This window comes from Pantherophis guttatus, chromosome 7 (genome assembly GCF_059756535.1).
Source record: "Pantherophis guttatus breed Tessera chromosome 7, ASM5975653v1, whole genome shotgun sequence".
NCBI classification, from domain to species: Eukaryota; Metazoa; Chordata; class Lepidosauria; order Squamata; family Colubridae; genus Pantherophis; species Pantherophis guttatus.
The window spans coordinates 36,072,088-36,095,193 of NC_142069.1; the positions used below are offsets into that span (position 1 = coordinate 36,072,088).

General features: G+C 36.0%; 1 protein-coding gene across 7 annotated transcripts; it reads right to left on the minus strand.

Annotated features, from left to right (window-relative positions):
• Positions 1-620: 620 nt before the first annotated feature.
• On the minus strand, positions 621-22,194 carry TMPO (thymopoietin). 7 transcript variants are annotated; one of them, XM_034403594.3, is made up of 9 exons: positions 21,643-22,191; positions 14,175-14,298; positions 9,905-10,063; positions 9,200-9,300; positions 6,528-6,635; positions 6,332-6,421; positions 5,817-5,927; positions 4,977-5,071; positions 621-2,002 (listed from the first exon to the last, which is right to left on the minus strand). In XM_034403594.3, exons 1-9 carry the CDS (start codon positions 21,898-21,900, stop codon positions 1,711-1,713), a joined length of 1,338 nt encoding a protein of 445 aa, XP_034259485.1. In that variant the 5' UTR covers positions 21,901-22,191; the 3' UTR covers positions 621-1,710. The 7 variants fall into 7 exon arrangements, with proteins under 7 accessions (XP_034259485.1, XP_034259484.1, XP_034259486.1 ...); XM_034403593.3 differs by having other exon boundaries at positions 5,817-5,930; XM_034403595.3 differs by lacking the exon at positions 5,817-5,927.
• Positions 22,195-23,106: the final 912 nt, after the last annotated feature.

The following is a 23,106-nucleotide window of genomic DNA, read 5'->3' on the forward strand; positions in this document are numbered from 1 at the left end:
TTGTAAAGCTCTATTGCACATTGAATAGTATTTATCAAATGTGTATGTCACCTGACTCCCAATGACTCTGGGTGGGTCACAAATAAAACAAGAAAAGTACTATTCATAACAGATGAAAAATAAAAGATAGCAAGAACAAACTGGACAGGTCCTAAGCAATTACAAAGTACAATTTTCAGAAATTAGTAGGAGTATTTGCAGCACTTGGACCTCAAATGTCACATGGACATTAAATAGCATACTATGGATATAATATTGTATATCTGGAGTTTTCATATTACTGGAATTAATACCTGGGTAGGTATCCAAAATGCCTAGGTAGATGCATTTTGTAGAAAACCCTGTATCTCAAAGAGCAAAGCCGGGTCAGTGCAGGCTTGTGACTGGATGGAAAACAACCAAGAAATCTCACAACTGCAAGCTATACTAAAATTTGCTGATAGAAAGCAATGCCAAACAATTTCTGTACTGCTGCCAAGAGTAAAGAATTACTCTTGATTAATGAGACTTTAAAATTAGGACTTACATGTAGACTAAATACATTTTAAGGCAAGTTTCTATATAAAATGTAAAGAACTTCTGAGTGCATGAACACCAAGTCAGTCAGAGGAGAGTGAAAGTTATGGTTTAAAATAACTTTATTGCAATTTTGTATTGAATATGCTGTAAATTGATACATTCATTTGATATGTAATAATCCACAATAAAAATGAATGTTATATCATTGGAAAAAGCAATTTGGGACAAGTCATAGTGAACCAAAATAATTGCATTGTTTAAACATATTGATGGGCAACATGTTTAACTTTTGTTCATCACACACACGTACGTGTGTGTGTGTGTGTGTGTGTAACAAATGGCCTTTATATACCGTAAGAATTATAGTTTTTGTATTATCAGTGTTTTAAATAAAATACCATAGAAAAATATGAAATCTAAAAATGTAATTCATGCTGTGGTACATGACTCTTGAAATAAGTCTGCAGATAAAAATGATTTCACATTTAGTTAAGTAAAAATAAGTAAACCAATTTATTTTATGTAAGCTTTATTTCAAAAAACTATACTAATAAATATTGTTCTAAAACAATAGTCAATTAGATCAGGAATTATAGATTAAGCACTAAAATAGGTAACTATGATTAAAAATTAAGGATAAGTTCAAGTATAATTACAATTAAAACTAAGACAGATGTATACAATAAGTTTACCATTTATTTATTAGATTACAGTATTCTACAAAAAATGCTGAAACCCCTTAAAACTACACTGCATTTAGCTGCAGTTTTCACAAAATGCATTCAAAAATGCATTTCCTTTTATCAATGTATCTCTTTCCACCCCCAATAACATATGAAGTAAAGAAAATTTCAGTACAGTATCTTAGCCTGAAGTAAAAACATTTAAACACATCTTCACATTTTACTATCACTTCTGCCCATTTTGAACTTCCAAGTTTATAAAATCAAATATACAATCTCAAAAGAACATAATGAAGTCCACATTAAAAAAATAAATCCTACAAGTAGTTCCAGAGAAATATAAAGATACTACTTATGGCACAGTGATCTCCTAATTTTGAAAGAAATTGGTGATGTCCATTTACTGTCCTGTTTTATTCCAGTTTTCAGTTTCAAGATGAGGAAGGATGAAGTCATCTCTATAATTAAAAATAGGAGACCCAGTTGTATGTGCCACAGAAAGAAAAAATCAATTTGTTGTTTTCTGTGGACTCTCGGCCGTAAGGAATTTGGAGAATGGATTTCCTTGGTTGATTTCCATGGATTGATAGACGAAAACCAAAAAGATTGCAACAACGAAAAAGAGCAAAAATTTTATCCACAAAGGAATGGAGTGTTTTTTAATTGTTTTTTCTTTTTGGACTTCTGCTGAGGCAACATATTTAGGAATATACTTTGATGAATATGTTTCTTCCAGCCTGTAATCACTGAACTCTATAGGTCGCCCAGCAGCGCCTTTGATTGGTCTGCGGCAGCTTGCACTATAAAGTAATATGTTTAAAATTAATATTAAAATGTGCTAGAATACCTCATATATATAGTACTTACTAAAGAAATCACAGTAGCAATTATCCAAAAGAGATCTGGTGTCAGGTAATTCTAACTTGCAAGTCAAGGTAGGCCAGAGTGGCTTCTTGAGAGGGGGATTGTGAGGAAACTCCCGCAGCAGGTATCTCATTAGGCCCAAGTTCTTATTAGTTCAAACTAGTACCTTGCTGGCTCTAAAAGCTCCAAAAAAGGACACTTGTGTGTTTTGATAATTCACTGCTAAATTTGATATAGTTAAGTATGTCATAATTGCTGTTGCTGGGAAAAAGAAAGGCTAAGCTAGGTGTAGTTAGACTTGGGGAATGAAAAAGTGTTAATTATGTATATAATTATATCATCCAAAAAGTGTTTGTTTTTTATTATCTAAAACAAATTGCTGTATATCATATGAACTTGCTTGTCCATTTCTTTATATGGAAGTGAGAGCTGAGTATGGCTAAAGAAATATTGAATTTAAAAGGAATTTAAAAAATAGCAATGTATGAAACAGCAAGAAAAAATAAAAAGGCATGGAAGGGTACAATAATTGGTGTTAGTGTAAACCAATTTTAAATGTGTTGTTTTACATGTTTCCTGTTTTTAATTTTGTTTTACTGCTTCTGACTTCTGCATAACATGGCTAAAAGGAATTATTTCTTGGATACTGACATGTTCCTATTTATGCACTGTTAACTTTAAAATAACAGAGGTAGTCATCAGATGCAGGAAACAAGGTTGGCTAGTTGGGCATGGATAAAAGGAGTAGCAATACTGTACAAAGGAAAGTCATATATAAGGTTATGACTAGGGATATGCAAAATGTTCTATGCTCAGATTAGCTGGTTTTTGACACACCAGGTGCAAACCAAAATATATGAGTTTGGGAAGAAAACAGGAAATCCTAACATTAGCTAGAGTTTTTGAGAAGTTTGGGGGATTAGCTGATTGGATCTGCTGTGCTTGACACTAAGACTTGTAGCTGAAAGGATAAGAAAACGAAGGTGCTAGGCAGATCAGTGAGCAGGGCACTGGAGAAAGAAGGGAGAAACGAGATGTGCACCAGGTTTACTGTACTTATCCTGTAAAACCCACATGATTTTGTTCTAGTCAAAACTTGGAGCAATCAAAATATTCTAGTTTTGGCCAAATTTATGAAAGCCTGTTTTATATTCAAACAAAACATATTTTTTCCATGCAAAGAATTTCAGAGGTATTTAAGAAAAGCCTTCCTGGATCAGGCCAAATACATTCTATATCATAGAGTTGCTAATCAGAGAGAGAACCAGGCAATCGTGGACAGGAAGGCAATAATCCTGTTGTAGAATATTATTTCTAGTTTGCAATTAAAATATGCCAGCAAGAAAAACCTTATTTTTATTTTAACTTAATCACTGTCTTCTACTTGTTCTCCAGAAGCTGCTGATATTAAAGACATGCTGCCTTTCAGTAATTTATTTATTAACATTTATTTAGCAATCCATCTTACAAAAGTGATTCTGGACAATATACAATTATTTATTTATTTATTATATTATATTATATTATATTATATTATATTATATTATATTATATTATATTATATTATATTATATTATATTTCTATACCGCCTTTCTCCCGTAGGACTCAAGGCGGTGTACAGTCAAGAAAAATATAGACACACAAACATCATAAAATTGCTAATTAAAATTATTACTTAGTTTGGTCAATTAAATAAAAACCCAGAATTAGATAACATTTAAAAATCATTCACATGTTCATATGTTTAGCCCCGCCTGTTGGAACATCAGGGTCTTGAGGGCACGGTGGAAAGCACGGAGATCAGGGATATTCCGTATCTCTGGGGGCAGTTCATTCCAAAGGATTGGAGCCCTCACAGAGAAGGCCCTCCCCCTGGGAGTCGCCAGTCGACATAATTTGACTGACAGTACCCTGAGTAGTCCCTCCCTGTGAGAACGAACTGGTCGGTGGGAAGCTATTGGTGGCAAAAGACGGTCTCGTAGGTACCCAGGTCCTAAGCCATGGAGCGCTTTAAAGGTGATAACTAACACCTTGAATAGCACCCGGAAGACCACCGGGAGCCAGTGCAGCTCGCATAGGAGAGGTGTTACGTGGGCGTAATGAGCTGCGCCCATAATCACCCGCGCGGCTACGTTCTGGACCAGTTGGAGCCTCCGGGTGCTTTTCAAGGGGAGCCCCATGTAGAGAGCATTACAGTAGTCCATACGGGAGGTAACTAGGGCATGAGTGACCGTATATATAAAAATAATCAGTTAAAAAAAAATTAAAAACCATAAGGCACAAAAATTAGCATTAACCACAATAGTAAGCCATTTTAGGGTTTCACCAGTTTCCTGGAATTCCCAGGCCTGAAGCATGCTTTTCACATATGTGCATCTTTCCTCTGCAATATTAATTAAATGTGGGCAGTTAAAGTCAGATTTCGGGTTAGGGTTAAAGAAATCCAATGTACATATCTATTTGAGAGTTTGCTATTTTTTATTGAATTCTTTTGTAGGGGGTCTTTATATATATGTATGTAAACTAGTTATTAGTAAACTAGAATTATATAAGGGGATCCATATACATTTTCTAAATAAACATTTTGATAGTTAAAATGAATCTTGGTAACCTTGGTTTTAGGAACTGAGAATACCACACTTATTTTGCTTCTTCAGTTGTCTTTTTAACCATGTAAAGAAATTTTAAGAGAGTCTGAATCAGAACATTGAAAAATCAAGCCTTTTCAGCTGCCACTAAAAAGCAGGAAATTTGCAAACTAGCACAATATTGTGTAACACTTATTTTCAAGACTTGATAGGGCAGTGAAATAAAAACATTGCCTTGTCAAATCCAATGTCTTTTCAGGCCAAAACCTGAAAAATATTCATGCATACAAATAAACAAAACAAAAAAATAGCTATAGGTACCTAATTCCTGTGGGTGTTGATGCTTCATATGGAAACATTTCTTTAAGAATATCTCTTTCTAATCTTGTATCCTCTGTAGACATTTTCTCGATGACCTACAGTTAGAAAATGGAAAAATGATAATCTTACCAAATTTCATTAGAAGCTGTACTAAAGAAAATAAGGGAGAGAGGCAGAGTGCAGCCATGTTCCGGTGTCATTTCGAATAGTACACCCATGAAATCTAAGAAGACTCCTTCATGGGGTTTAGCTGTTGATCAAAATTTGGTTACATTTATCTATCTAATAATTTATTGTAAATCCAGATGTCTTCAGCAAATATCCTTTGTTCTTTCAAGATGAAGAATAATGCTATTTTATAAAGATTAATGTGATAAAAACCTAAAAAAGATATTTTCACCACTTCTAATTGAATTGATCAGATACTGGTGATAAGGATGATGAATATTTTCATTTTATATCCTCCCTCTGAAAAAATGTAAGAACCATTTTTAAGCAAAGCATACAATAGTTTTGCTGTGGAATATTCAATTATTTTAATAGCACACACGTCTGATATTAATTTCCTTTAAAAATAGAGCTCACTTACTTTAGATTGTTCTAGTTATCCTGATTAAATTAGATTGGGAAACAGATTATTTACTTTAGATATTCCAGATCTGTATATACCCAACACATGCAAAAAATAAATAAAAAAATAAAAAATAAAATAAAAAAAAGCCCTGAGAAGGAATCTGAGGCTAGAAAAGTCCTAAAATATATCTGCTATCATAGTTTTAATTAAAGATAAATTCACCCTCCACCCCTTTCTATCCACCAATCTATATTTAATTCATTTACTTCAGCTGTCATCAATGGTTTCTTTGGTGTTCTTCTTGGCAATTCTGAGAAGTCACTGATTGACAGTATAGGATCAGCATGCTTGGTATTTCCAGGTACCCTATTGACAACCTGCTGAAATTCAAATTGTTCAGACTCAGAATAAACAGAGGAAATTACAACAAAAATCTTAACCAAGCCAGGCAGCTTACACATGAGATACTAACTATCCTAAATGGTGAATATAGTCTTTTTTTAAAATGATAAGTTGCTTTTAGTATTTATAAGTATTATCCTGTAACATATATATATATATAAAGACAATTTTTGACACACGGGAAAAACTTTCAGATCCACAGTAACTGAATATTGCTCCTTCTGCCACTTAGTTGCTCTTGGTTTGCATTAGACTGAAGAACAGCAGCCTAATGTTTGACTTAAAAACCTTTTTTTCCCAAGAAATAAAGGTTTATTCAAAATTCTTCCATGAGAAGAAAATGACAGAATACCACCTAATGAAAATTCAGTATATTTACTAGAGTCTCGTTGCTTGAAGCCACTACAGCTATGGGAGTATTCTCTGATATTACTGGATCATGTACAGGAAATGGAACTGTAGTTTCAACCTGTTTGTTTAAAAACAAAAACACAACAAAATAAGTGTATAACTGTTACTAGGGCTCTGAAAATGTCAAAAATAAAGATCTAAATTAAAAAATAGCCTTGCGTCACCCTTTTCCTTGGTGTTCTTCTTGAAACTCTTGAAGATTCCCTAGACACTGCCTGAAGAAATCCACTTTTTGAAGATCCACTTCTCCAGAATGTCTCAGTAATGCCATCCTTGGATATTTAAGCATTAAACATATTAGCAAACATGAATGCTCTATCTTGAAATCAGATTATCCCACCTAATGCCATAGCGTTTTGCATGAAAATTGTGCATAATATGTATCATTCTATGTTCCTATGTTGGGTAGAAAAGCATGATATTACAGAGAAATAGTGAACACAGGATAAGATATTAATGACATACCATTAAAAATAAGTACATACTTTGATGTGAAAGACATTTCAGATTATTAAAATGTATGACATCTAAATATCTGACCCCTTTTTTATCTTTTATTAACTACATTAGCTGATATCCTTTCTTGCACTGGTACTTATTTTTCAATCTCAGATAAAGAGATTCCGATTCTGACACTATATAAGCCCTTACTAATACAAGTTCTTTAAATGGCTCTCTGAAGCAAGTGATGCTACATTTTAAATCTGTTACTAAATTTAAAATGTTCAGCATCTTATCCATATTCTACTTAGATTTAGAAGTTTAAATTTGACTGGTAATGATTGCAAATCCCTTTTCCCTTAAAGCTGAATGGGACTGCAGCCTTCATTCTGTGGAAATTAGTGTATTCTTAGTATAAAGATTACAAAAGGAGGGAATAATCTTGCGTTAAATCTGTCTGATAGCTTAATAAGATTTGCTAATCAGAAAGAGATTCTAGGGCATAGCATAATGGCCAATCAAATTATAGCTAATTATTATATAGATGAGACAGTAAACCCTGAATTCATAGATTAGATGTGGCCATGTACCAAAACACTTAGAAATAGATAGAAAATTACTTTCTATCTTTTCTATAGATAGAAAATTACTTTCTGAAGTCTATATTGGTATGTTAAGGTGAACAAGAAATATTCTTTTGTCTGGATTTAATAATAAAAAATTTCAGAGATGTTGGGAGGTTTCCTGAATATAATTGATCCATGTATAAAATATAAGACAAGCTAAATTTAAATTTAAAAAAATAGTGCCTCATATTTGGTTTTGAACTTTATTTTTCAATTTTTAATGAACATTTTAAAAAGAAACTTTTTATTTATAGCAGTATAATTCATTTGAAAATGAGGTATATTTTCTTCTTGATACTGAATTTTTAATTACAGTAGTCCTCACTTACCAAGTACTTTGTTTAACTACCATTTGAAGTTACAATGGAAAAAAAAATCAACTTTATGATCAATCCTCACTTTTACAACCATTGTAGCATTCTGCAGTGATTAGCATTTTGTGCTTCACAACTGGTTTCCAATAATAGAGAATGTTAACTCATAAGTTGCAATCACGTCTTGCTTAACGACCATGGTGATTCACCTAACGACTGAATGGGAAATGTTGTCTGCTGTGGTCATGTGATTTTCTGCTTAATGACCAGAGTGCTTACCAATAGAGTTCCTGATACAAATTGTGGTCACTAAGAGAAGAGTACTTAATATTTACATTTTGGCAGAAACCAAAAGTAATAATTTAATTATAGCAGTTTCTTGAAAACATGTCCCAAAGCATTCCCAATTTTTTTTAATAAAAAAAGTATCTTCCTTCCTTTTAATGTTCTAAGCAGGCCATAAAATTGGGATCTCTTTGGTAAACTGCCAACTTTGAAAACATATCCCTAATGTATTGTATTATTTTATTCACTATATAGTAACATGGTTAACTTAGTTAGTACATACCATTATTGCTGAATACAGGACTGGTTCAAAAAAAAAAAAAAAAAAAGGAAAAAAGGAAATTTAAAACGATCCCCTTCTCCTATTAAGATACTAAAGGAGAGGGAGGAGGCGGCGAATGGAGTTTTTGTAGTTATTTTTATCTTCTTGATTGTTTTCCTTAGATAAACTTATCTACATGAAACATTTCAGAAGGCTGATTTGCTTCATCTCTTTACCTGGCATTCAGATTGGCAGCAGCATTGCATTATGAACTCTTTTGCAATCCTGTTAAAACTGTTGCTAGAGTTGTGCTCATAAGTTTACATACCCTGGCAGAATTTATGATTTCCTGGCCATTTTTCAGAGAATATGAGAAAGAAAAGTTTTCGTGTTATCGTTCATATTCTTTGGAAAATGGCCAAGAAATCATAAATTCTGCCAGGGTATGTAAACTTATGAGCACAACTGTAAATTATTTTTTTCAGCTAAAACAGCTCTTCCTCGTAATAGTGTGTCCACATTAGATTTTATTAAATGAGAATGGCACTGAATAAAATTAAACTAGTTTAGATCACAAATATTGTCCTTATTTTGAACAAACTTTCTTTGGTGCATGTAGGTTTATTATATTACAATTAGGAAGAAGTTATTCAAAACCAGCATGAAAAAAATAGGCGGGGTTCAGAAACTTACAATTTCCCCCCATCGGCTCCTTTATTACATCAAAATGCTAGCTAGCAATTATCACACTCTGCCATAAGTTCTTTGTATTTCAATTTTTTTTTCTAAAGGATCAGATGTGTGCTTTATTTTGAAGTAAATATTAACAACACCAAAAATATAAACTTTTAAAATGTCATTTTGAAATATACATTTTAACAATCTTTTAAAGAAAATTATTGTGGTACCTGGTTATTTTCAGCAATTCTTCTTTGTTTAAGTGATAATGAAGTTTTTGTTTTACTCTTCAGTGGTTCTCGCTTGTCAAGTCTGAACTCTGTTTTAGGATCTGTAAATAAATATATTATTCTTTTGCAGCTAAAATGTCACTACTATTAATCAATGCTATTAGAATCTTTTAACAGTGTTCAATTATTTTTCCAATTTACAAAATACATTGAAAACTGGTAGCAATAAAAATTAAGTTCACAAAAGGTGTGTTCTGAATGGAATACATCTGAATGAAAAATTAAAAAAAGTGGCATCTTGAATTCTTCATGTCTGTCTGTCTGTCTACCTACCTATATTTGGATTAACCTCTGGGAATATTTTTAAAAAATCAGTTTTATTTAAAAGATTTTTAGTAAGAAAGATTTATTTTTTAAAGAAAACACAAGACTGTACTATTGCAGTAATATAACTTGCATTTAAAAATTAATTAGGGAACACAATGTTGCTCCTATAATTCATAATTAATTCATTTTAAATTATTTCAATTTGGCTATTTAAATATAGTCCATCATAAAGAAAGTAGTGGAATTTATATCTACTGCTCCTAATCTCACTGCACATATTAAGGCCAACTATGTTTCCACTCTCATTGCATACAAAAAGGTAAAAAATAAAATTGTTATATTTTTAAATCTATTTAGTCATCTTGCATTTTATTATACCTTCTTCATTGTCACTGAACTGATCCGAATCATCATTTCCATTCTGCTTATTGTTTTCTGCTGATGAAGAAAATGTTGGTGTAGCTATGAAAGAACTTAGCTCTTGGGATGGTTCTTTCAGTTTCAGTAGCTTCTTCTCATACAGATTTCTTGTCGTAGCTGCAACAGAGCAGGAAAAATTGGTTACATGACTTAGACATTTAGTGTCCTCTATGTGCATTTATATTATTACTACCTTACTTATCAAAATATGAATATAGTAGCAACTGTATTTTAATAGAATGTAAAACTGTTAAAATCTGTTTCCTTCCATTTTTATTTTGAATTTTTTTTAAAAAATGCTACAGTAGACCTGACAAAACATGAGACAAGCTATAAAGGAAATAAGAATTGCCTATAACCATTGCCTAAGTTCATGAATGGTTTAGATGTGGGCAAACAAACTAAAATTAAACTCCAGTAAAATACAAGTACTGTTCCTCAGTAGAAAACAACCCTGTTTCCCCTAAAATAAGACATCCCCTGAGCTTTTAAGTGCATGTGCTAAAATAACCCACCCTCCCGAAAATACCCCTCCCCTGAAAATATTTAAATGCATGCGTAGCCGGTCCCCATTTCCTCTGGTTAGGGTTGGGGAGACAGAACTGGAAATCAGGTAAGATGGCAAGAGGAGCCCTGTCCTGCTCTACGTGCCCCAAAATAATAAAACATCCCTGAAAATAAGGCCAAGCACTTATTTTGGGGTTCAAAAAAAATTTAGACAGGATCTTATTTTTGGGGAAACACGGTAGCTGTATACTGCAGTTCAGCTTTTCTGAACAAAACTGCACAACCTTCCCCTATGAAAGGGGAAGTGTTCTATTAGAAGATGCTCCTTAAACTTTGTTTCTGGATTCCCAGGTGACAAAACTGACAGTTATGTTTCATAATTCAATTACAGCTGTTCCTGAATGAGCTATAATTGCCAATAGTCAATCCTGCTTTGATATCCTAATTTGACTCCTGCATTATACATTATATGGGATGATCCCAGAACTGAAATATTAATTACAATTGGTACAAAATACAACAATAGTGTGCAAGCCTGTACAAGTTACAAAAAAATATACACACCCTTACACTGAAATCATTTACCAGGTTTAATTTAAACTATTTATTAATCTTAAAAATATAAAGTTTAGGACTAACAATCTGTAATAATTAAGATCTATAGGAGAGATCATTGGTATTGCCAGTCTCGCTGAATCTGACCGAACACTGGTAAGGTCGCATATTAAGGCCTACTTAGTGGCGATAAAGGCGGCAAAGTTTAATTACTTTTCCGCTCTTATTGCGTCATCAGAGAATCATCCGGCCGCCCTGTTCAGGGTGACCCGCTCCCTGCTCCACCCGGGAGCGCGGGAGGACCCCTTGGAAGGCAGGGCCGAGGATTTCGGACAATATCTGTATGACAAAATCGCTCAGATCCGGGGGGATTTGGTCTCTGACTGGTAGATTCGGGCAGGGTGGCGAGGAATAGTCTTGAGAACGTTATCTGGGAAGAGTTTGACTCTGTCACCCCTGATGACATGGACAGGATTCTGGGGAGACTTAGTGCGGCCACATGTTTACTGGATCCGTGTCCCTCCTGGTTAGTACTGGCTTCCCGGGAGATTACACGAGGCTGGCTCCAGGGAATTATTAATGCTTCGTTGAGTGAGGGTTACTTTCCCACGGCCTTGAAAGAGGCGGTGGTGAGGCCTCTCCTCAAGAAGCCTTCCCTGGACCCGGCAGTATTAGCCAACTATCGTCCTGTCTCCAACCTTCGCTTTGTGGCGAAGGTTGTCGAGAGTGTGGTCGCACAACAGTTTCCGCAGTACCTGGAGGAAATGTCTTATCTAGATCCGTTCCAGTCGGGTTTCAGGCCCGGGCACAGCACGGAAACGGCATTGGTCGCGTTGGTAGATGATCTCTGGAGGGCTCGGGACAGGGGTTGCTCCTCTGTTCTGGCCCTGATAGACCTCTCAGCGGCTTTTGATACCATCGACCATGGTATCATGCTGCACTGGTCGGAAGAGTTGGGGATGGGGGGCACCGTGTTACGGTGGTTCTCCTCCTTTCTCTCAGACTGGTCGCAGTTCGTGTTGGCAGGGGGGCAGAGGTCAACCTCGAGGCCTCTTATATGTGGAGTGCCTCAGGGGTCGGTCCTCTCGCCCCTTCTGTTCAACATTTATGTGAAGCCGCTGGGCGAGATCATCCGTGGCTTTGGGGTGAAGTACCATCAGTACGCTGATGACACCCTGCTGTACATCTCCACCCCAGGACACCCCAATGATGCCCTTGAAGTGATATCCCAGTGCCTGGAGGCTGTGCGGATCTGGATGGGGAGGAACAGGCTCAAGCTCAACCCTTCCAAGACTGAGTGGCTGTGGTTCCCGGCATCCCGATATAGTCAGTTGACTCCATCACTGACTATCGGGGGCGAGTCTTTGGCCCCCGCGGAGAGGGCGCGCAATCTGGGAGTCCTCCTGGATACGCAGCTGTCCTTGGAGGAACATCTGACGGCTGTAGCCAGGGGGACCTTCTGTCAGGTTCGCCTGATTCACCAGTTGCGGCCCTTTCTTGATCGGGATTCCCTGTGCACAGTCACCCATGCCCTCGTCACCTCTTGCCTGGACTACTGCAACACTCTCTACATGGGGCTCCCCTTGAAGAGCACCCGGAGGCTCCAACTGGTCCAGAATGCGGCTGTGCGGGTAGTCACGGGAGCCACATGGCGCTCCCATACAACACCTCTCCTGCGTGAGCTGCACTGGCTCCCAGTGGTCTTCCAGGTGCGCTTCAAGGTGTTGGTTATCACCTTTAAAGCGCTCCATGGCATAGGACCTAGTTATCTTCGAGACCGCCTGCTGCTACCGACGGCCTCCCATCGACCTGTGCGCTCCCACAGAGAGGGCCTCCTCGGGGTGCCATCAGCCAAACAATGTAGGCTGGTGACCCCCAGGGGGAGGGCCTTCTCTCTGGGGGCACCTACCCTCTGGAATCAGCTGCCCCCAGAGATAAGGAGAATCCAAGACCTCGGTGCCTTCCGCCGTGCCCTTAAAACCTTCTTTTTCCAGCAAGCCGGACTGGCCTAACACTTTTTAAAATGTTTTTAATTGTCTGTTATTGTTTTTAATCATGGGGCCAAATTTATATATATCTTTTTAATTGTATTTTAATGTTTGTAGTTTATGTTTTTACTTGGCTGTTCACCACCCTGAGTCCTCAGGGAGAAAGGCGGTATACAAATTTAAAAATAAATAAATAAATAAATAAATAAATAAATAAATAAATAAATAAATAAATAAATAAATAAATAAATAGCTGTAGGAGAGACCATTCTGAATAGGTTCATAGGTAGGAAATTGTTATCTGGCACATAAGGGAGTGATTGTTTCTGCACTGCTTCTATTGTTATAAATACTCTCCTTTTGGAGTTGTGTTGAGTTAGTTTTGATCTGAGAAGTGCAGCCAAGTTACATCTCTTTTGCTATCTTTTTAAAGGATAATTTATTAACTTGTATTTAAATTTTAAATGTTATATTATGTATGTTAATTCTGTTAATGGATAATGTAGAAAACAGAATATAAGATAAAGGAAAATTTTTGACGTGCTACAGCCAGGCAAAGCCTACTTTAACACACTTATGTTTGTTGTGTAGAACTCTAGCTAGTATAAAAAAAAGTATACGGGTATACAGTACATATAATAAATTACTAAAAGTAATGTTTTAACTTGTTTAGTAAATGGCTACTTTCCATCTGTAGTTAAATAGTTCACTTTCATATTATTGGTAATGTATCTTAATACAATTGTATACTATGTGCGTCAACAAGCAGTTTCTTATTTAAGTCCTGATGATTGATTCCGTAAAGCAGTTTATGCTTCTACTGTATTTGAAAATAGTTCTTAGCAATATGTGAAATAACCTGAAAGGATAAATTATTTCCTACTGTAAACTTCTAATCTTTATTATCATCTAAGATGATCAGCACAATAATACAGATGCAAGCCGAGCTTAGTTTCAGTAGTTAATAACAACATGGATTTGGGAAATTATTATTACCGAGGAAGTGATCCACAAAAGAACAATATTACTTTGCCTACTGAGATTTCAAATATTTAAAGAATGCAGATTGTCATCACTTTTTCATCTACATTTCTTTTTGTCTTCAGTTTTTATATTCATATTCATTCATTCATTCATACACATACAAAAATATATTAGCATTTACTATATTAACTTACCAACAATAGGACCTGGATTCACACCATATCTCAGGAGTTGCTCTTTGAGTTCTTCATTACTGAGTTCTGCTATATCTATATCATCCTGTTCAAGTCTTGACTTATCCGTTTTCTTTGTTGCTTTCTATAGAGAGATATATTTTAACAGTATTATAAAACTGTAATGCTAAGATATACATGTAAATAAAGATTTTTAGAATACAACAAAACCATGAAATGCATAACTCCATATATTTGATGCATTCTTTTGCAAAGTTACAAAGTATTCCGTGTACCTATTTGTTCCAAGAATGGAACATCTGGTTTTGGATTAACTGTCCCTGAATTAAAATTCACATCCTGGATATTTTGGTCCATGCTGGAGTGAAATGGGGCTATATTATAAGGAGTCAAAGGATGAACTAGTAAGATATACTATACTATGACATTGGAAGTAGCAGCAGCTGAGGAAAGGGACAAAACTAATTGGCTAATGGTCAGGACAATCAGTGATATATGAAACACTGGGACTACTGACGGGAGGAAGGATGATATGTACCAGTATTACTCTACTTGCTACATGTTTTTTAATTGAAAAACTGGAATAACCAAAATAATTCAAATTTGGTTTGGCTGTGAGATGGTTAATGCAATGATTTTGGCAAAACTTCTGAAATGTGATAGTTTTCCTATTTGAAAACATTTTTTACACTCCTCTATAATAAAAGTGCACATCTTTTCTCAAATACAGATAATCCTTAAACTACAACCCTCAGACCTTCAGCCTGCTTCCCATCTGCTTACTATTTCAAATTACACAACAAATTTAGAAAATCTGAAAACACAAGGTATCCCCTATTTCACAGTACATGAAATCATGAATTCCTTGAGCACTCTCTTTAAATTATTAACTGCAAATTAGAAAAATTACATTTTAGATTATTTTTATAGGTATATAAAGATAAGAACTTATTTACTGCTGTCCCTCTCCGGGGCTTCATTTTTTAAAATTATAACCTATACAACAAAACTGAGAATTTTACTGGCGATTTTCCTGCTTAATTTTTTTGAATCAAGAAAATATAGGTGAATGCTGCCACCTAGCGGCAAATGATGTACATTGAAAATATTATCTCAATAAACATTTCAAAATACTGTCCTCTATTTTTTCTAGCTTATTCATTTACATAAATAATAATTCTTTTCCTGGAGTAGTGTCTCTTTAAAATCTAATCACTGTTCAACTTAATTTCCAAACATCAGAAAGAGAGTTTGGGTCTTTTTTGCACTAAAGAGGGTCATGGTGAGAAGGTCTAGTTATCCATAAATGATGCTGTGGATGAAGAACTGCTGAGGGACATAAGAAGAAATTGTTTTCTGCTTTCATCCATGAAGTCATTAATTTAAAAGGAACACTTTCTTGCTCTTAAAAAAGTTGTATTTTCAGACAAAGTAGCTACACACACAAACAATGCCACATATTGGAACTCAGAAAGCACACTTGTCCTCTGGAATGAGATACTTTCACAGATCTGTAAGGCTTTCATCCTGGGATGGTGTATTGGAAAGCCTTAAAAACCTTGCTATTCTCCTAGCAAGGTTTGCGTTGGGGTGGAGTGGAGTGGACCCATTAGCACCTCGTGTTGGGGTGGAGTGGACCCATTAGGTGAGTTTCTGTATTTGCAGTGTATTAGTTGGACAGATGCTACCTTGTTTATACTGTATTTTTAAACTTTTCTTTGATATTGTGAGCCACCAGAGTTGTTTTCAATGAGGTGATAGCTAAATCCAATAAAATAAAAATAAATACATTTAAATTAGATAACTTCTCTTTTACTCTCTTCCTATCATGAACTAAAGTTCCCTCCATCTATTATAGAAAAAAGGATTGACAGCTAGAGCCTTGACTGCCTTCTGAGAAAGACATATAAAATACTAGTTAAAACAGTTTTTGAGATATTTTAGAAAGTTCTCTGTGTAGCCATAGTAATCTTTGTTCATAGTACAAAATGTTTGGTGGCACCTTCTGGATCTCATTTTGCAGGGCATGGTCCCAGAAATGAAACTTTCTTTCATTGTATTAACAATTACCAGGACTTTAATGAAAATAGGTAAAAACTTTTCTCCTTCAGCGTTGCAAATCTTTGGATATGACCTATTTTACATCTGAGTACCTTCCAACCAGCTCTTCTAAAAATAGAATGGAAAGCCAAATCTCCATAAATAAATAAATAAATAGAAATTTTCTGACAGTGAGAACGATCAACCAATGAAACAGCTTGCCTTCAAAAATTGTGGGAGCTTCATCACTGGAGGCTTTTAAGAGATTGGACTGCCATTTGTCAGAAATGGTGTAGGGTCTCCTGCTTGGGCGGGGGGTTGGACTAGATGACCTAAAGTACAAGGTACCTTCGAACTCTGTTAATCTGTATCTAAATACCATTAATTTATACTATATATATAGTCATGGATTAGCTAAGAATTTTAGGTGCCAAAATGCACTAAAAAATCAGGTTAAGCTTATCCATGCGAATATTTGGTAATTTTTTAAAAAATGTACCTGTATTTCCTGTACAAATATGCTCTACCTCCATCCACAGATAAGCAGAACCTCATCTTTTTAACCAAAATACCATGAAAAATGTATGACAGCTTATCTGTGGGCAGCACATTTTTTTCAAAATATTTTGATTTTAAAAGAATGAGGATCTGCTTATCTGTGGACTTCATCGGCAAAAATATATGGTACTTCACTGGTTATATTTTTATATGTAATGAAAATTTAGCATTATCAATGCTTGTGGTCCCTGATGTAGTTTTTACTTACTTTCATCAGGGCAATTGTTTTGTCATCACATAGTTCAGTAAAAAAAAATTTCAGTTCTGGGACCATAAGTAGCTAAGTTTGGGCCCTATTGGGCTGTAAGACTGGATTTTGATATTGTGGTCCATGAAAATTTAATTTTATGGAAGACTTTCATTTAGAGCTTGTGTGTATGAAAGAAGAGCAATCATGATTTAAATCACTAGTAAAAAGGCTTGATTTAAATCAACTCGATTTAAATCATAATTTTTAAAGAGCAACGGTCATCTGTCCTGCAGCAGCTCCTCCTCTGACCTGCTAAATTAAAGTATTTTTAATAGAAAACTATATTTAGATAGATTTTTACTCTAAAAGCATTTTATTAAAATAAATTTGATAAAAATAAAAAAAATCCGATTTTAATTTTTTAAAAGCCCGATTTTTTGATTTTTTTAAAAAAATCACCAATTTTTATCCCCCTGAATAAAAGGAATTTATTGGCAGAGCTAATTTTCAGATGTGAAGAAGTTGAAATCTATGGTTAGTCCTTGGATTATGACCATACATTCAACAACCATTCAAAGTTATAACAGTACTGAAACAGTGCTAAATGAGGTGGTCCTTAAGAGTTCTGGCTGTTGCAGCAAACCACAGTCACATGATCACGATTTCCAATGTTCCCAAGTCGAACGTCATGATCACATGATTAATGAACTATGTGGTCCTTGTTTAACAATGACAACCAGGACTGCTGGAATTGCTGTCGCTAAGCAATATGGTCACATAATGGTTAACAACAGAATCCCCAGTTCCAATTGCCATTGTAACCTAAAAACTACTTGTAATATTTTCACTATCAGGCAACTCTTTGAATGTTGAATTATTTTATAGAAATGCTTCATTCATATCTTTTACTTATCTAGGCTGACTATAATAAACTCTCTCAACATTACTTTTCTTTCTCATTTTATTCCAACCTAAATTCTCATAACAGTATTTCTATGTTCCAATTCTGTGTAGTTTCCTGCCTGTATGCTTCTGCCTTTGACCCCTGCACTATAGGTTCCAATTATTTATAGTATACTTGGTTCTAGGTTTTTGCCACTCTTTTGCCTTTTGCTCTTGACACTCTTCTAATGAGATTAAGACACCTACCAAATATTTCCTCCCTGCTTTTAATGAAATATAACTCTTCTATTGCAAAGAATCGCTCACATGCATGGCTCAGTTCATGGTCTTAGCAGCAGCATCTATGTGACTAGTTCAATTCCAGGACCTTGTGCTCTCTTTTTGTACTATAACTCACCTGCAAGAACTGGCACTACTTGAGCTCTCGATTCCTTAAACTCTATCCCCAAAGACTCATTATCTTTCTTTTCTAAATTATCTAAAGCCTTTTCTGGCAGTGTCATATAAACAAACCTAAGAAGAGGGATAGCACCATATCCATTTTACACAATGAACTTAATGGATAAAATGTCATACTCTACTAGGTTCTATCATCAATTAAGAGATTTCTCCTTGACTGTAGTATTTACAATATGTATTTGTAAAAGGTTCCACTTTATTCCCCATGCTATTTAATAACTTCATGACCCTGCTAGTAAGATCATTTGGAGGTTTAGAGCAAATGTTATCATATGCTAATTGCAACCAGCTCTACCTTTCCTTTCCACTGGATATGCTGAAAAAGACAGCAAACGGACCAATTGAAGATGGTTAATGAAAAAAACTCTGCTCAGGCTGGACAACAGTAATTATTAATTTTAGTAGTAAATTACTAGTTAGTAAATAGTTAATCAGCTCATAGTAGAGGAATTCATTATGTTCTGGATGAAGTTACACTGTTCCAAAGGATCAGTTTCACATTTTGGGGATACTTATGGATGTATCTTTGACACCAAAGATATAAATAATCTGTGTGTAAAGCACATTTTACCAGCTTAGACTGGTATGCCAGTATGATCATACTAGAGACAGCCTTGTTACAGTAACTTCTTATTTTGATTACTGTAATGCACCATAAATGGGGCTACCTTTGAAGACAGTTAATAAATTTTGTTTCAGATTTGAATTTGAGGTGCTAATCTTAATGTAATTCATCATAATTTGGAACCATATCATCTGAAGTAACATCTTTCTCTATAATGTAGGGAATAATGTCCCTCCCAATAATGTAGGATGACTTTCAGAGCCCTTACAACCCACATGGTAGATGGCTATGCAGCACATTCCCCCCCCCCATTGGCTACTCTCCAGTTTAGAGAGTGACATATGCCTAGTGCCATCTTTATTTTTCTGAAGCTAACCCTTTTTATTATCTCAGTGCCACTTTGCTGTTTTTCCCTCTGCTTTTTGTTATAGCTTTGTTATTTTATTATGTATATTTTGTAAAAAAGAGTAATGTATATGTTAAATGTTCTAATTGTTTTAATTATCTAATTTACTATAAACTGCCTTTAAATATGCAGCAAATATTTAAATAATGCAGAACACTCTGAACCTGCTAAAAGTGTTTCAGAAAGATGGTATCATGAATATGCCCTGTCCCATTTACAACCAAAGCAGCAATACATTCCTTACAAGCCAAGGACAATCAAACATTAGTAAACAAAAAGCAGGTCAAAACTAGGTAGGCAAGAAAATTGGTTCATTATACCAAAGGAATCCACAATGAAGATCCAGAAGCAAGAAATGGAAGCAAATCTGATTAAATGAGGGCAGTGATTGGTAGAAATTATGCGTGACTAAACAAACAATTGCAGTTGCTGGTGACACTGGGAGCTGTTACAGTTTTAACATCATGTTCAAGATATTTCTGTAGGAATCCAGATATTGTTAATTATCTGAAACTATGGGTAAGTTCTTAAACCTGCATGATCTGTGTCTCAATTGCTCACTCCATTTTGCCTCTTGCATTCTTTAATATACAGTAGAAACTGAAAGAATAAAATGGATATACACACAGCTCATAAGCTATCATTTAGATACGAACCTGCAGTTGCTTCAATCTTTCCTCACCTAACCTTGAGATATGCTTCCACTACTCCCCTTCTCAAGGCCCCATTTTTATAGCGGGGTAGTACGTATGGAAGCTCAAATCAGCAAGTCTCCACACATAGTACTTCTAATCTATAAAATACTAGAGATTATCTCAGTGTTTCTGGGAATCCAATGAGTTCAAATTCTCTTCCTCTTCAATTAATTTCAATAGACTATAAGGCTAGCTTTTGAGTATGTTGCGATATAGAGATTGCACTCATTTCAAAAACAGGCTGAGTTTGGAACTTTCCATGACTCAGTAATTTGCAAGTGCAGGTAGTCCTCAATTTACAACAGTTCATTTAGTGATAGTTCAAAGGTACAACTGCACTGAAAAAACTGACTTATGATCATTTTTCACACTTATGACTGTTGCAGCATCCCTATAGTCACATGAGCAAAATTCAAATGCTTGGTAACTGATTCATATTTATGACAGTTGCAGTGTCTTGGGGTTAGCTTCTACGATCTTCCAACAAGCAAAGTCAATGGGAAAGCCAGATTCGCTTAACAATCTTGTTACTAACTTAACAACTGCAGTGATTCACTTAACTGTAGCATGAAAGGTGTAAAATGGGGCAAAATTCACTTAACAAATGCCTCACTTAACAACAGAAATTTTGGCTCAATTGAGGTTGTAAATTGAGGACTACCTGTAGTAGTATGGTGAAGAGCATGCCAAGTACTGTAGAACTCTTCTTGAGATAGCTGACTTAGTAATTTACTCTTAAAACTTCACTGGCTGTCAATTTTCTATAGGGCACAATTTAAGATGATACTCTTGACCTTTAAAGCCAAATGGCTTGAGACTTTAGCTGTGGAACCATATTAAGATCAGCAAGAGAGGCCTTTCTTAATATGCTTAAAATCTTTTTAAAAATTAAATTAATTTGCTGATTAAGTTGAAATGCATTATTACATTTTATATAAGATGTTTTTATTCTTATAAATTCTTATTCTTATTCTTTTACCCTATTAGATAAGCAACAAAACAAGAAGAAATAAGTAATTCAGTAATAAGCAACGAAGCTATTGGCCTGCACATGGAGAATGCAAAAGGAACAATTATAAAGTAAAGCAGACTTCCTCAATCTGATTTTATCAAGTATAATACACTGAAAGGCCTATCATTTCCTATAAGTATCGATAAGCTAAGTGATGGGAATTACAATGAAATGCGGTGGGGGGGCAGGGGTACATATTAATGGAGACAAGGATAGGGCACAAATAAAAATGACTCTGTGAAACCGTGCTCTTCCTCACCAATTTTAAATTCTGTAAGGACTGTATTAGCATCGCTACAACAAAGGCGGCAGGTGTCTATTAGGGAAGATTACTTCAGTATGCATTTCACCATTACATACTATTAGGGCCTCTACTGCCTTTTTTCAGACTTCTTAAATGCATCGAGGGTCCACATAGCCTGCTTAATCCAAGGCGATTGAGTCAGGCTTTACTCACGGCGCCAAGCACCGTTTCTCTCCTCTCCCCTCCCCACCCCTTCAGTCAGTGACAAGACGTCGCGCCGCCCCCTCAGAGAAAGCGGGAAAACTCTACCGCCCCCTCAAGTGGGGAAGGCCGCGAAGAGAAAAGGAAAAGCCCGTTTGAAATTCGCGAAATAAAAAGAATCGCCAAATCGCTTACCCGGCCCACAGCGACGGCAGCAGCGCTACCCCCTCTGTTCCTGGCGGCAACCGGAGTCGACTCCCTCTCCTCGTCACTGGAAAAGTCCGGCTGCGCGGTGTCTCCAGGCACGTTGCGAGCGGTGAGGTGCTGAAGGTAGAGCTGCACATAAACATCCTTACGCTGCTCACCTCCGGGCAGGCTCACGTTATTAGCAATCAGTTCGTTCTTCAGCTTCTCCTTGGTGAGCACCGACGGGTCCGCCAAAAACTCGGGCATTGCCACACTCCGACTCTTCCCTGAGGCAGCAAGAAAAGGAACGGCCAACAAAGCGGAGGGGAGGGGGGGGGGAAACCAAAGGGAAGAGAACAATCCGCACGACGCTCACCACAGAGCGCACAAAACAACGGACAGCTTTGCCCACATGCCAATAAAATGTATTCTGATTGGTCGGCGGAAACCCAAATCGGTCCTGGGATTGGCTGCCTGGTCTAAGAGGCTGCGCGCGGGTTCCCCTCAGAGCTCGTACGTTGAGTAAGCCTCTCAGTCGCGTAATTTAAAATCGACTCAGGCGAGAGCGGTGGGAGGCTGGGTTTTTTCTTTCTTTCTTGCCTGGGGCTCAAGTTAGTGAGGGGTACCGCTACGTTACAGATAACGGAGTCTAACGATTAGTAGTTTAGTATAATATATAGAAAATCATTTTGAGAAAACGACAGAAGTTCTGATTTCACAGATCATATCGACCAGAAAGAAGAGCTGTTAGTTCTGTGAGGGGAGAAGTTTTTTATTGAGCACAACCATTCTTCGACAGGAAGCTGTCGTTTGTGGTTTCATTAATAAGTTGTGCGAATGATTTATTGAAACATGTCACGGCCGCCTCCTGTTTTCCTTTAATAATTGTATTTGAAACACTGTTTCACTTACCCTTCTGGATATGGTAGAACCTGTTTGAAACCGCAAAGCATTTTGTATACAAGCTTATGTAGGACTAACCCAACTTTTTGCAAGGTAGCTTTTTTAAAAAGCATTATTAATTGAATGACTAGCTCTTAATTTTGTTAAACTGGCTTTGGGATGCTTCATTAGCGTTATTTTTATTTCAATTTAGATGATTGACAATTATGAGTCTGACTAACAGCAGTTAAAAACACACCAATAATAATAAATCCATAATTAGCCATAATCATAAACTTTAACATGACCAATTTACAGGATCTGCCATATGCTCCTGCTGTCCTGTCTGGTGACTTAATCACATCTTCAGAGACTTTAGAAATGATTTGTACTATTGTATCCTAATCTCCAAGGAGATGATGATCCAAAGAGACTATTACAAAAAAGTCTCCTGGGTATGGCCAGATGGCACTTTTTAATACACAGGATCCGTGGTGGGGCTCCCCTGCTGGATGTGTACAATTGGGGAGAGCCATTTCCTCAGATACCCTGCCCGATGCTATGAATGGATTTATAGGTAATTACTATAAA

Coding starts and splice junctions, on each gene's coding strand:
- TMPO (XM_034403593.3), bottom strand. CDS start 21,900: ATGCCCGAGTTTTTGGCGGACCCGTCGGTGCTCACCAAGGAGAAGCTG. Junction 9,301..9,904: donor GTTCAGTGACAATGAAGAAG/GTATAATAAAAT, acceptor ATTTATTTACAG/ATCCTAAAACAGAGTTCAGA. Junction 5,072..5,816: donor AACCATTGATGACAGCTGAA/GTAAATGAATTA, acceptor TTCTAACTGTAG/GTCATCGAGAAAATGTCTAC.